Below are 15,423 nucleotides of genomic sequence, written 5' to 3'. Positions count from 1 at the left end.
TCAAAGTATTTTGTAGGAATGGAGTCGAAAGATTATGTTCTTTTTACCAAAAACTATAAAAGTGTGTTCTAAAATAGAGAAGTAAGAGTGTGAATGTATAGTTACTTGGAAGGTTTCGATTTAAGCCGCCTATCCAGAGAGCTCTTACTTTCTACAGTCATATGGGAGCCTAGCAATGGCTGTACGCTTACCCATGGGCATGATCATCCCATAACCTTTTAAAGCTGCATTTGTTTGTTGCCAAAGCATTAGGAACTTTATCATTACTGGTTGTAAATGCCAAAGTAATAATGAGCAAAGCTAATAAGTAAAAAGCCAAACCTCCTGTAATCTAGTCGATTTTGACTCAGTGGCTCCAAGACTATAAACCTTAAGTGAGAATACAGTCTCATCTTTACTGTAGAGTAACCAGTGAGTTTGAACCACAAACTTTGCCGTTAGCAGCCCAATGCTCATTCCACAGTGCCACAAGGGCTTTTTAATATGGCCATGGAGTTGATTACAACTCGGGAGCCCTGGTGACATAGTGGTTACCGGTCGGGCTGCTCCGAGGGAGAAAACCCAGGCTTTCTCTCCTGTCCAGAGTGATGTCTCAGGAACCCACGGGCGCAGGTCTGCCTGGTCCTCAGTCTCTGACTACTCATATAGTACACTCTAATTTAAAATACAGCAACAGCAAGTTAATTGTTGATTAAGTTTTGTTTTTTAAATATTGTTAACAGTCCGTGCCTTTTGCCTGTCTTCCTTGTATGCTTTGGTGAATTTTTGTACGCTAAATTTGGATAGCAGTTTGTCCTTCGCTCTTTCAGTGTGTCATGAAGTATCTTTAGTCCTGTAATGTGATGTTTTTGCAAGTGGTAATCTTCTGGAGTTTCTTCATTTTGGTCACAACTGTGTTCCTCCTTTCTGCCCATAAGTTCACTTCCCCCGTGTCCCTCTGTACAAATGAGGGAATGCACAGTGGTTTGCCGTTCCTTCGCCAGGGAGGCAGTGGCTTCTGAACTCCACCTGTGTGCAATTTCCATGTCACCCCAGCACAATCACTTTTCATTCGTGGTCTGTTCTTCTGTGTTGGGCCCTCCCTCTTTCCACTTCTCCGTTTTTGCAGACAAGGTGGTGTGTCGGTGGGAAACAAAGAGGCAGCTACCTGCTTTCCTGCCTGTACGAGAGGGTCAGTTAGGCAGGGACCACCGCCGGGGGCTCTAAGTCGTCACTGGTCGTGATGGGTCAGGTAGTCGTGTAGTGGTTTGTGCACTGAAGAGCTGTAAGCAATTGCAGCTAATATAGTGTCCTCACTGAGATCTGGACCAGGCTGCTGCAGATCAAGCCGCTGTGAAGCAATTTGGAGGGGGAAACGCGGTAAGCAAAATGCTTTCAAGGGCATTTGGAAGCAGCAGCATGCATCACCTAGAGTTTGGTTGCTGGCCTCCGTAGTATCCAGTCAGCGATGGCTGGAATGGCTTGGACTTTCTTTTGTAAAGTTACTAGCCTGGGATGGGTGTCCAGCAAATCGGGTTTAAAGACCAGAAGCGTAGTACTGCAAATATCCCAGTAGAAATCTGCCCAGGTTACCTAATTTAAAGGAAACAAAACACTGTCATTTTGCTTGAATATATAAGGTAAAATGCTGTATCAGCATTCCAGAATTAAGCATAATTTTTTGTCTGAAAGTTTAATTCAAAATAGTCGTATTACAAAAGCCAAATGTGTACTACCAAGGCATTGGAAAACATCATAGAACATGATACTCATAACCTAGTGAGATCACTAATAATATTTCAGTGTATAAGATGTTTTCCTGTGTATATACATATCTGACTAGATAGGTGCTTCATAGATAGGGGCTTCAAGAAGTTCATGGGAAAATTGCATTTTTTTTCAATTCCATTTTCCCACAAACCGAAGCCCTGGTATTACTCAACATATATTCTTTTTGTGACCTCTTCCAATTGCTCCTTGTGTGGCAATACATTTCCACCTTATCTAATACTCAAACCTTCCTTTTCTAATTGATTCAAATATTTACAGGGAGAATTACAAAGGAGAATTGCATCCCCGGCCGTGTATTTCATTTGGCTATGTCTTTTATTTCTTCAGTCCCACAATACTTCTGCAAAATGTCCTCTCTTCAGAGTTTGTGTGGTAACTTCATGTTCGCTTTCCTACTTTATCGAGAACAGGGATTTCTCTCTGGTGGGTTGAAAGTTTCAAGTGAAGCATTTCAGGTTAAATTATACTACTTCATCACATTAGTGATCATAGATCTGACTGGCCAAGATTGACCAGTGGATTAGGGATGATAGCATATGGGTCCATCCTAATGTAGTGCCATTTTGTTCTCCCTTGGTGACTAGCAACTAATTTGTATGGTGTTATTGGGTTCTGGATAAATATGTAGTTTAATAAACATTGCTTTTGTTTTATGAATTTGCTTACTAAATATCAGCCAAAAGAATCTATTACAGGATTCACAATTCACTAACACATTTCTCGAGCACCTACTGTGTACTATTTACAGGTTTAGGTATTAGGCATTCATTGAGGACTAAGAGGTTATACCAGCTCTTCTCATGTTGTTTTTATTTTAGAAAGGAGGATATAATCCAGGGAGACACGTCTGTCCGCTAAGACGATGCCAATGGGCAGTGATGAAATGACCATTCTCCAAGGAGCGTTGTTAGCTCTGCTTTCATTTAGCATCTAAGGAGAACAAAAACTGGGTGGCAGGGTATTCAGGAAGACTGGGTTGGCCATTGTTTCAGGAGAGAGACAAATGACTTTTCTTTGTATTAAAATAACATTTTAAAGTATCACATAGTCCAACAAAGACAGTGTTCTACAGCCTACTTTAGTGAGTAGAGCCGGGGTAGGGGTGGGAGGGGGGACTTGGTAGCTTGTGAGTGTCTGTAAAAGGTGCAACTGAAAGAGTGTGCTGGTGGTGTAGTGGTTGCATGTTGTACTGCAGTCTGCCTAGTCAGCAATTCAAAACACCAGCAGCGCCGCAGAAGAAAGACTTGGCTTTCTACACTTGTAGAGAGTAACAGTCATGAATGCCTACAGTGGGTTCACTGTACGTCAGCCTTGACTCAATGGCAGTCAGTGAGTGAGAAAAGGGAAAAAGGAGTCATGAGAACCAAACATACATGGAAGCAATGATCCAGTGGACTACTGGGCCATGGAGACATAGTGTATCCATGATCCTAAGACCAGATGAACCAGATGGTACCCAGCCATCCCCACCACCTGCTCTGAAAGGGATTGCATCAGAAAGTTCTAGGCAGAGTGAAAGACATATGTGGAATAAAACGGAAGAGATTAGGCAAGATTCTGTTTACTGGTAGGAGAGAACCTGGTGAGTCACACAATTATGGCCTTTTGTTACTTTACAAATGATGTCATTCTGGACACCCACACTGCCAGAAAACTTGGAGAACAACTTCCAGCCAATCAAGAGAGAGGCATCAGATTAATGCCCAATCCAAAGAAAGGTAACTCAGCAGAATGTAGTTATTATCAAAGTATATCGTTAATGTCATAATTTTTTGCTGATGGTAATTTTTAAAAGTGTAGCAGTACATAATTATAGACAAACCTGATGCAGAAATGAATATGAGATTTGGAAATCATTGCTGATTATCAGAAGACTAAAAAGCAGAGAATGCCAGAAAGATGTTTAGGTTTGTTGTTGTTTTTTAATTATAATACAAAGGCAGTTGACATCATAAAAATTATGTATTGCATTCTAAAGAAAGGGAAATTCCAGAACCCCTTGTTATATTCACAAGGAACCTACATACAGATCAAGAGTCTCCCATCTGAACAGAACAAGGGAACGCTGCATGGTTGGCAGGTGTGCGTCAGAGTTGGATCCTTTGACCACACTAATCAACCTGTTGGATGAGCAAATAAGAGCAATGACTATATGAAGAAGGCAGCAGCCAGCTTGAGGGAAGACGTGTGAACAAGCCTCATCCTGTGACAGACAGACAACACACCGTGCTTGCAGGAAGTCAAGAGGACTTGAAGTGCTTACTGATGAAATCAAAGACTAGCCTTTAGTAAGGATTGTACCTCAATGTAAAGAAGAAAAAAATCTCACAACTTGACCAATAAAGAACATTATGATAAAGGGAGAAAAGATTGAGGTTGTAAAGAATTTCCTTTTTCTTGGATCTACAATCAGAACCCCTGGAAACAGCATGGGACACATTTGTGCAAAAAAAACCCAAAACCTCTTTAATGGATTACAAAGCAAATATATCACTTTGAGGACTTAGATGTGCCTGACTCAAGCCATGGTCTTTTTAACCTTGGGCGCCTGAAAGCCGGTCAGTGGACAAGGGAGGCTGCAGAAGCACTGGTGCATGGGAATTGCGGTGTTCCGGAAGAACAGTGCAAAGACCAACGGCCTCCAGAAGAACACACATGGATGGTCTCTCAAGGGCTCCAACAGAAAGTAAAGGTTTAGAAAATAATGATGGCCACATATGGATAAATGTGATTGATGTGAATGATGTATGGATTGTTGTAAGAGCTCTAAAGTCCCCCAATAAGATGAACTCAGACAAACTACCATCCAAATGCTCTGTAGGAAGGGGGACGACAAGACTTCATCTCACAACTCCCTTTGGTCATGTATCAGGAGAGACCAGTCCCCAAAGAAAGACATTGTGTTCAGTGAAGAAGAGAGTCAGTGAAAAGATGACGTCTCAGCAAGATGGCCTGGTCGCAACAACAGGATAAAACATAGCAACAATTTGAAGAGGGCCCAGGAGCAGACAGTGTGTTGTTTTGTTGTACACAGGGTTGCTGTTCATCAGAATTCACTCAACAGCACACAACAAGATGAAAGACATTGTGAATCTCTACTGTTCATCTGCAATCTGCATTCAAGAATAGGGCTTTTAGTTAATCACTGATCTTACATTTCTATCCTTTGTCTCAAATGGAAAGTTTTGGTTCTCAATGACCAAGAAATCAATATAATCATTTTTGCTTTATCCATCAATAGAGATTAATCTGTTCACTGACATTTCTGAATTTTGTTTTATGCTTTTGGCCAGAGGAGATAATCTGCCTCGAGATATGTAATCAAGTTTCTTGAAATAGTTCCTTAGCGTGTCTTTATGTACTTTCTGCACTGGCTTGACACAGGTTCATTTAGTTCACTTTGATATTAATTTTAGTTATAACTTTATAAAATAAAGTTTTTCCCAATAGATTTTACTTTTAGCTCTGTTTTCTAACCTGTGGGTAATATTTTCTTAACAAATAATTACCCATTTAGTAAAATGTCAGATTTGCTTATATTCTTTAAAATGCAGAATATACTCACAAAGTTACCAACAAACCACTCTTTTTCTCCTAAATATTTGTCCAAATCTTGCAGAAGATTAGGTGCATCATGTGTGAGCAGTTCATTAAACATCTTTTCCTGGAATAGAGTGAAAAAGATCACTGTAAGAAAAATGGGAGGTTTTCAAGGAATTCAAAGCCATTGAGACTTGATGAGTCTATGAAACAATTGTCTGGAGATAATCCTTAAAATTTAAGCCAAAAATTTAAACTAATAAGGATTCCTGAAGTCCTACAACCAAACAATAATTTGGCCTAACTTGTGTTTTATTACCTAAGCTAAGGCAATTGACTGGGTAGGTTATAGTAAGTAAACTGGATAGCTTTGAGAAGAATGGGAATTCTAGAACATTACATTATGCTCAGGCATAACCTCTACATGGACCAAAAGGCAGCTGCCAAAATAGAACAACGGGACACTATGGTTTAAAATCAAAAGCGGTGTGCATCACAGTTGAATCCTCTTACCACATCTGTTCACTGGCTGCTGCTGGATCATTCATCAGAAGCTGGGCTATGTGAGGAAGAATGCGGCACAGGGATCGGAGGAAAGCTTATTAACAATATGCAGATGCCTCCTGCTTCATTCAGTAGCTTCCCATGGAATCTCTCATTAGGACACCTCAAGGTGTGAGTTTGTTCAGACTGAGATGGTAATCAATTCCTTCCATTTTGGCTTTTTTGGCAATATAATGAGATTTATATATATATATATATATATATATATATATATATATATATATATATATATATATATCCAAAGCATTGTTTTAAAATCTACACTGCTAAATCATTTAATATTGGAACTGGACCATCAGGAGTCCCTGAATCCTGCTCACTCTTAATTGCTACCTCATTTTTTCTCATGAGGAAACAGAAATACAAAGAGATTGCGTATTCAAGTCATACTAGTGGCAAATTTGAGGGCTGTCAGGGCAGCCAATGGTAGAGGCTTACTTCTTTAATTTTCTCTTAAAAATCTTAAATTGAGGGCAGAAATATCTGTAATTAATATGCATTGGATAGACTTTTTTAACAATTTATTGGGGCTCATACAATTCTTTTCACAGTTCATACATATACATACATCAATTGTATAAAGCACATCTGTACAGTCTTTGCCCTAATCATTTTTTTCTCTTTTCTTCTTTTACATTTTATTAGGGACTCATACAACTCTTACCACAATCCATACATATACATACATCAATTGTATAAAGCACATCCATACATTCCCTGCCCCAATCATTCTCAAGGCATTTGCTCTCCACTTAAGCCCCTTGCATCAGGTCCTCTTTCCCCCCCCTCCCTCCCCATTCCCCCCTCCCTCATATGCCCTTGGTAATTTATACATCGTTATTTTGTCATATCTTGCCCTATCCGGAGTCTCCCTTCCCCCCTTCTCTGCTGTCCCTCTCCCAAGGAAGAGGTCACATGTGGATCCTTGTAATCAGTTCCCCCTTTCCAACCCACTCACCCTCCACTCTCCCAGCAAGCAATTAAGAAAGGAGTATTTGTACTATCCATCTAACACTGCATGATTATGCTTTCGAATTTTGTATTAAAGTACTTGACCACAAGGTGGCAGCAAAGCAATCTACTGCAAGAAGACTAGACGCAGAGGACAAAAGAACCAGTGCTGCTTTTCCGCTGGGGCCACCACCGATATTTCTGCAACCTGGTCCTCCATCGTGTGATTCATTCAGAAATTTGCATTGTTACATCCTTTACAACTGTTCTTTAAGGTTTGACATGTTATCCTAATAAAAAGATAGCATGTTACCCTTCTCATGCAAGTTCAGAGAAGATTTCCCATGGGAGGGGGCTTCAGTAGGGAGCTTAGCCACAGAAGAGACGAAAATAGAGGCCATGCACATTCGGAAACTTGGTAGACGTTCCATCAGTAAGATCTTTGGCCAGTGAAACAAACGCTTTTAAATACTTTTCCTAGATTGATGATTATGTACCCATTTGTCTCTACTGATCAAAGGAAACGTGGCATGTTCTGAAATCTGTCTCCAAAGCCAGGAGTCCTCCCAGTGTGCGTCAACGTGGAGTCGGTGATATCCCGTTTTAAGATGAAGAACATAAACCACAGCTACTAAGAAGGCAAGCGGGATCCAAGCCTCACCGTCTCACTGTGGAGCCTGCCTCAATTCCTGTCAAAAAGACTTGTGATACTTCTACCACCAGAGGGTCGCTTTCAGTGAAGACTTTGTCCTGGTTGCGCGTGCGGGTGCGTGTAGAGCTCCATCCCTCACAATCCTCACATTTATATCAAGGACTCGGGGGCCAAAATACTTTTATGACCAATTATTTTTTTGAGCTAATAAAATGTTCTTGTTCAAAATGTGCAGTTGTCGGACCCGCTCATGCATCTTCACCGGCTGCTGGGGCGTCTCCACCCTTGGGGTCCCTGGTGTAAGTGACTTGAGCTCTGTGCTTTGGAACCCGCACCTGGAGGGCTGCCCTGGCCAGGGGCTCTCCCAGACGACAGCTGGGGTGGTAAGCTTTTGTTGGGAATTTCCTTACAGAGCTTGTCATATGTGGCTTTGCCGAACAAGACCAGGTTACTGAGCTTGTCCCGAACTTTGCCTTCGGAGAACTTCTTCGCCTTGCCCCCAGATGTGTTCATTGGGTCTTTGTCCTCCTTGGCTGACTCCTGGCATCCTTCTGTCCTTTGGCGGCATCGGCTTGGAGAGCAGCTACCACTGCAGCAGCCTCGCGAAGATGTCGGACAAAATGGCACTTTTATGACCAATTATATCTATTCAGTTCAGAAGGTCTTCAATAAAGAATATTTAGAATATGTTCAATTAAATTGGTAAGGGGCCATTTGTTTTGTCGTTTGGCTTTTGGAAATTAGCTGTTATCTATAATATATACACATATTCTTGCTTGGCGCCATTTGGCCTCTGTACATGTTGTTTTGTTAAAACATGAGACCTAAATTGGAGAGACTGGCAGTGGGATCCCTGGTCCACCACTAACCACGAACCAGCCTCAGACAGGTTTCTTATCTGGAGAATGAGGGTAAGGACCGTTTCTTTATACAGAGATGCCGTGGGCAGAAGTCATTCACTTGCGAGATAGTGTGACTGGTGATGAGGCTATCGGTTCTGGAGCCCGGCTGTCTGGACTGAGATCATAGCTCTTCCATTACTTTTTGGAAGGCCTGGGCCACTCCACAGGTGCTCTATGTTTCTTCATGTCAAAAGCAAGCATGACTGGAAAGCACTTACCTCATGGGAGGCCTGTTAAGTACTGACGGAGATGATGTGTTTACAGAATCTAACACAGCATTTGCCATGACCTGGTGCGTCTGTGGCAAAACTCTAGCTTTTCTTATCAGTCACTCAGCAAGGCTGTGTTCCTCCTGGGTAAAAGGCACTTAGTCTGGTGGTGCGGTGGCTAAGCATTCAGCGGCATTCAGCACGAAGGCTGGTAATTGGAGCCTCGGAAACTCTATCAGGAGCCTCTTCCCTTTACTGTAGGGTCACTCTGTGGCAGGATCAACTTAATGATTGGTTGTAGACGTAAAAGGCACTTTAGTAATGTTGATTACACACCCGTGCATAATTCCTGCCCCAGTGATATACTCCACAGGAAGGGAATGACAACAAATAAACACATTTTAAAACAAAATACGGTGAAATGTGCTCTAATGTACTGTGTCGCAGAATAAATGCCTGGGTTCCATACCAAGAACAAGGATAAGAGGAGGTTTGCTTAGAAGTCTGGATAGAGATGGTGGGTGGGACGTAAATATCTATTTGTTTTCACTGCAAAACTATAATAAATGCAATTTTGGGGAAGGAATTCTATATTTTGTTTAAGACTTCAGTCTTATTCATTGGCTTTATATTCTTCTGCCTATATTACAATGGATATTTGTATTTTGCAGCAGATCAATATTTAATTGTAAGAAAATCATCCTGAAAGAATAATTATCTTGGATGTGAAAAACCTGAAATAAATGAATATTCAAAGATAAAGTCACAAGGAAGTGGGAAACCGGAGGAAACAAGGGCAAACAAACTCTGACACTGGAAAGCAAACAAATGAATGTACTTGTGACGGGAAGTCTGAAAACCAAGCCAATGTTCAACATACAATCTTCTAATAACCCCCAAAATGACAGAGGGTGTCTTCTGGTATGGAGGTTAAGGAGACAGGATGGATGGGATGGGGTAAAAAAGATTATTTGTGGAAAGCTGTTAAAAAAGAAAAAGTAAGTATAACTTGAGACTGTCTCATAAATTCCTTCCTCTACTTTGTTAGCAAAAGAACATTGTAGATTCCTACTCATGGTAGGAAGAAATAAAACCCTCTTTTATTCTAATGTGTGCAGAGGGAAAATGCTCCATAGAGTTTAAGGCTGTGACCTTTCCGAAATTGACTGCCACACCATATTCAGAGGTGCGTCTCGGTGGGTTGAACTTCCAATGTTCTGGTTAGTCGTTGGGCACTCATTGATACCACCCAGAGACTCCCCGCAAACGGCTCCAATAAAGACACAGCCCAAACTCACTGCCACAGAGTCGACGGCAGTCAATGGGCAACTCCCAGCAGCCCTTCTGGACAGGGTAAGACTGCCCCTGTGAGGGTCTAAGACTGTAACCCTCCTGGGAATCAAAGTCCGTGTTTCTCCTTCAGCAGCTGGGGGTTTGGGACTGCTGAGTTTGCAGACCACCACTGCGCCAGAGGATGTTAGACTCTAGACTGGGGGCTGTGTCAGATATGATATTAAAAATAGAGGGATCAAATAAGCATATGCACTCTGTATGCTAAACTGTGGGACTCTCGGCCCTCTCTTCCCTACTTGTCTTCCAAACATTGGCAGCAAGACGTTTATCTTCTCTGGGGCTCTGTCCAGTGCAAAGGCAATAGCTGACGCTAGTGATATTGGGAAGCCAGTGCAGGACCGAGCAGTGTTTTGTTCTGTGATACACAGGCTAGCTCTCCATGAGAGCCCAGCACAATGGTTCACGGGGGTATAGGATTCATAATGACACAACTACAGCAAACAAATCGCATTACTTTTATGTCCTGGTTTTTCTCTCCCCATGGAAAACATGACATGAAGTCATCCAACGTGTCCACGACAGCATCAACTTGACATTGTTCCAATTCTGTTTTCCCAGCCAAGTCTACGGAAGAGAGAGGTGTTATTTAATACTCATAAGTATACTCAAGTTAACTTACTATACAAGACCTTTCAAAGGCAATATAAACATATAGTTTAAAAATCTAAAACTATCCAAAGGCAGCTAGTCTTCATTCCTACTTCGTCCGCCTCATTTTGCCCCGTACCTACGCACTTTATTGGAAATCATGTTTACCACTTCTTATGCATTTTCTTTTTTCTTTACAAAAATATAGGCAAATAAGATTCTATATGGCCCCTTGTCATGCCCTACATCCTAGAGGGCATTCCTTACCAATACCTAAGTGGACCCTCACTTCAGCCCCAAAGGATTCCTTTGTGTACAGATGCCTACAGGTATTGATCATCTACTGCTTTGTTTGGCTTTCAATGTTTTATAGCAACACTATAAAAATTAACCTGAATACACATTATATTCTTTTTGCAAAATAATTGTATTTCTACTTGAAGATAGTTTTGATATCATTTGCCAGGAATGTTTATTTTCTGCCGGGAAGCTGTAAGTTTGTTCTCTTGATGTTTTCCTCATCTATTTGTTGAGAGTTTGGGGGTTTTGTTTTTTTAAAAAGAATTTTCCAAAATGTTTTCTCACTACTGGTATCAACTGAAAATTCTTCCGTGCAGAGGTATTCAAAAGTGAATTGCTTTGATACATCAGTTGAAGGAAGAACGTCCTGACAATGGGTGAATTGCTGATACACTGTACTGTGATAAAGCCATCAAAAGTGAAAGAAAATGCTTTGGTGACCTTCAGTTTCTTTATAGACTATTATTTATCTATTGTCTTTTATGTGATGAGTACGGTAGATTGCTCTTTCCGACCTTTAAACATCTACCTGCACGCTCATAGGTTCTCTTCATCCCTTTTTGTTCCTGCTGTGACTTCCACAGGAGCCCCGGTGACATTGTAGGTCATGCTTTGTGCTGTTAACCTCAAGGTCAGCAGTTTGAAACCGTGGGCAGCAGCAGCTGCATTGGGGGAAGACAAATGCTTACTCCTATCAAGATTGACAGTCTCAGAAACCCACAGGGGCCATTGCACCCTGTCCTGTAGGGTCACTTGGAGTTGGAATAGGCTCAATGGCAATGAGTTTGGATTTGCGGGTTTATATTTCCACACAGATGATTCCTCATTCAATATTTTCAGACTTAAATTTCAGAGTCATGTTCTGTTTCTTATCAGATATTTCTCCAAGCATCTTTTTGACTCTTCAATGAATCCCCAAATGGAGTAATCACATCCTCTCTCACACTAGCTAGCTCTTCTTTCTTCATTCACCGAACAATTATGAGGCTCGGACTATGGGTCAGGCTCAAGTAAATCTATAGGCATCATTAAAACAGACAAATTGGTTCCTGCATGACACTTATGTCCAATGAGGACAGACATTGAACCAGGGCTTCAAACCATTTCTTCCTAATTCAGTCATGGCCAACAAAGTGAGATTGGAATGGACCTGGATTTGCTAACAGTGAGTATACCCGAACTGTAACTGGAAGGGGAATCATCACAATTCGTAGCCTGCCAGATAGAAGCATAATCTCCCGACTAGAAAACAAGAGCAGCATTTGTATTGCATCCCAACGAAGCCTCTTGAATGGCAGAAGCAAACAACAGTGCCCAGCTCAAAGATGGTGGTCGACAAAGAGCTCACTACACACCTTCCACCTTAACCTTATCTACCAGCATAACAAAGAACTCCCTCCAAAATTTGATTATAATCATAAGCTTACAGGCTAGAATTTATAATACAAACATAAAGAATTATGGCTAGAAGGGCCGTATGAATTAACAGCATCGTATCCTACTCTCAAAAGTTTGGGGGTGAGACATTCCTATCCAAATTTTCAGTTAAATTTCAATGAAGACTTGGGAGAGGGGCAGAAGGAATGGGGGTGGGGGGAGGAAGGCAGAAGGAGTGAGAGAGCAATGTGACAAAATTAATTACCTGGGAAACAAAAAACTGATAAAGATGGTACATTCATAATTTCCTAGCATTTAATTCCATTTTTCTTTGCACCAAACTAAGCCGAACAAGTTACTATCCAGTCAGTTTCAACTCAACAAGGAGCACATGCGAGCCAGAGTGGCACTGCGCCATCACGTTCCAGGGACTGATTTCTCTGAAGTAGATGACCAGGTTTGTTTTCTGAAGCACTTCTGGGGAGACTCAGACAGCCCTTCTTTCTGTTACTAGGTTTCGTTTTTATCTGTACCACCTCGGGGCTACCTCCTTTTTAATATAGTGTTCAAAAATTTAAAAACAGTCTATTATTGAATATGGAATATGTACTTTCTTGTTGTTATGAACAAACATTTTACCTGTGTTTTTGGTCAAGTATCTTGCAATTGCTAGACTCTGGTGAAGGGCAAGTCCATCCACTTCTAATACAGGAATTTTACCAAATGGGAGAGCTTAAAATAAAACAAAGAATTCATTTCTATAACAAAGCCACAAGCTATAACACCTGTTTTTACTAGCGTTTTGAACTGGTTCATCCTGCTTCAGCTGAGAGTTTACATTTCCACCTCAGATGTGCTGAATCAAGTCTCACCATTTAAACTAGATCCTCAGATGACTCTGATTTAGCATATCTGTGTGGAAACAGCAAAATTGTAGCTGGAGTCACATGAGAATAAGCAATTTTTCAGTTAAAAATTATCCTAGAATTAACTATGCAGCACTCTATTGTATCTTATATACTCCTTACCTTAAAACCAAACAACTTTTCATGAGGAATTTCATCTCCCCTTGTGACAACTTGGCTAGAACACCATTCTCCGCGGCGTGACACTTATGTAATGATGTAATGTGACAGTTATGCAACCATGTCTCATGACCCCGTGATGTGATGTGATAAGCCAATTAGTTTTAAGAGGTTTAAAGATATGATGTCCTCATAATGCTATCATAGCCTGGGTCCCAAGGAAAGGGGGAACTTCCCTGGGGTGTGTCCTGCAACCCCTTTTATCTTGCGCCCAGGTCAATGTATTGGCAACCTTCTAGACCCCAGGGAAGATAGATGCCAAGACATAAGGAGCTCTTGAAGGCATGCTGGTGGCGTTCTGGCTACATAACGGGCTGCTAAATGCAAGGTCAGCAGCCGGAACCCCTCAGCCTCTCTGCCGCAGAAAGACAGGCTGTCTGCTCTCTGGAACAGCCCGGCCTCAGAGGCACTCAGGAGCAGTTCTGCTTGGTTGTATCGTGTCCCTGTGACTCAAAATCGACTGGATGGGGGTGAGCTGTGCTTGGGCTACAGATGTGATTTTTAATAGCAAGCAGCAAATTGGAAGATCAGTGTATATAGGAGGGGCTTGCCAATTGACTGGGCTGGGCTATTGAGAGACTTCTAACTCTTCAGCATCTATTAGACATTTTTCTTGGACTGGTCAGATTCCCCAGAGAAAATGTCTCCATAGATTTACACCATTCTGATGATAAGGCAGGGCAATGCATTTCATCATTTAGTTCTAGTTTTGGATGAATCCAGTCTTCACGATAGCAACGTATCCTCAGATACACTGATGTTTCAAAAGCCCATGGCCTATCCTTTTTGGAGAGAAATCATTCTACTTAGAAGCCCAAATTGACAAGGTGATTTTGTTCCCCGTGAATTTGTCAAGGTCAGGCTTTGAAATCAGCCTCCTGTAAGTATTCTCAGTTAAAAGATACAATGAATTCCCTTATTATTTAAGCCCTGTTGAGTTTGGTTTTGTGTTAGAATACTAGAAGAGAACGCTGTCAAGACGCTGCAGATACTTGCAGCATGCCCGCCTCTTTTCAGTTGTCGAGAATGCTGCCCTCGTATTCCTTCAACTTAGTTTCTCTGCCAACGCTTCCTGCTGATTGTTTTATACGGACTTTATGTGTCATCTAGGATGCCATGGTGAGCCATCTTCTCCCGGAAAGGGGATCACTCTTGGAAGCCCACGGGAGCACTTCTCTGTTCACAGTGAGTCAGACTTGACTCGATGGCAGTTAAGTGGGAGGCTTTGTTTGCTTTTTGAGTAAGTGAGGCTTGTGCTGTAGCCTCTAATAGCAAATTTGCCTGAGTCAAGTGCCATTTATTTGTTTTGCCAACTGTTGTTTCTCAGTTTAAATCTACAAGAGCTTTCTTTAAAACACACACACACACACACACACACCCAAATTTTGTTTTTTCATTTTCCAGAGAAAAGACAAAGGATGCTGACAGTTGCTTTTCATGAACTATTAGTGCTACTTACTTGATTTGATTTGAGGCCAGTCAGCTTGTTCTATTCTGTGGTCTTCATACTTTTTGTCCAAATAGGCAAATATATAGCGAATAATTTCGGCTCTCCCCCTCATATTAAAGTAAGTGAGTTTGTAGTGTGGCATAGTGTGATTCTGCAAAAAGAAGGGGAAGATTGCTTAACAGCCGTTTAGAAACGTGTCGACATTTTCTTTTGGTACTCCTTTGAAACTTTGATATCTTTTGAGATGACTGGGGATCTTAGAGGATATTTCCCAACTAAAATTACAAATCTCTCTCGTACTAGCATACTGGAAAGACTTAATAGAGATAAGACCATGCCTCTCCTCATTTATCTCATTTCCTCTCATCGTCCAGTGAAATTGCCACATTCAAATTTTATTTATGAAAAACACATCAGATTAAAAACCTGCCCACACATTTACTTAACCATTAGAGATTGACGTCAAATTCTTTGAAAAAAAGAAAACTACATTTAAAGATGTTGTTGTCCTGCTGTCAATCTCTTATCATATGTGACTTTTTAATTTTGCTCTTTTTCTTTAGTGATGCAGCTATCTCAGAGTTTATGAGGATGGCTGGGGAGAAATTGGGTAAATGCAAGAGGAATAAGCTGGGCCCACCTGTCGTCGTCATAATTCCTCCAACCATGGGTTTCCCATCTA

The 15,423-nt window shown here is 41.3% G+C and overlaps 1 protein-coding gene across 1 annotated transcript; it reads right to left on the bottom strand.

Annotated features, from left to right (window-relative positions):
* Positions 1-658: 658 nt before the first annotated feature.
* HPGDS (hematopoietic prostaglandin D synthase) lies at positions 659-14,883 on the bottom strand. The gene is made up of 5 exons (XM_075544875.1): positions 14,751-14,883; positions 12,846-12,938; positions 10,396-10,505; positions 5,336-5,434; positions 659-1,572 (listed from the first exon to the last, which is right to left on the bottom strand). Exons 1-5 carry the CDS (start codon positions 14,881-14,883, stop codon positions 1,408-1,410), a joined length of 600 nt encoding a protein of 199 aa, XP_075400990.1. The 3' UTR covers positions 659-1,407.
* Between the last annotated feature and the right edge of the window lie 540 nt (positions 14,884-15,423).

The sequence above is a fragment of the Tenrec ecaudatus genome, chromosome 3 (genome assembly GCF_050624435.1).
Source record: "Tenrec ecaudatus isolate mTenEca1 chromosome 3, mTenEca1.hap1, whole genome shotgun sequence".
In the NCBI taxonomy this organism is placed as follows: Eukaryota; Metazoa; Chordata; class Mammalia; order Afrosoricida; family Tenrecidae; genus Tenrec; species Tenrec ecaudatus.
This window is presented reverse-complemented; position numbering and strand designations above follow the sequence as displayed.

Coding starts and splice junctions, on each gene's coding strand:
- HPGDS (XM_075544875.1), bottom strand. CDS start 14,883: ATGCCACACTACAAACTCACTTACTTTAATATGAGGGGGAGAGCCGAA. Junction 12,939..14,750: donor CTGGCCTCAAATCAAATCAA/GTAAGTAGCACT, acceptor TTTTATTTTAAG/CTCTCCCATTTGGTAAAATT. Junction 5,435..10,395: donor AGAAAAACCAGGACATAAAA/GTAATGCGATTT, acceptor ACTCTATTCCAG/GAAAAGATGTTTAATGAACT.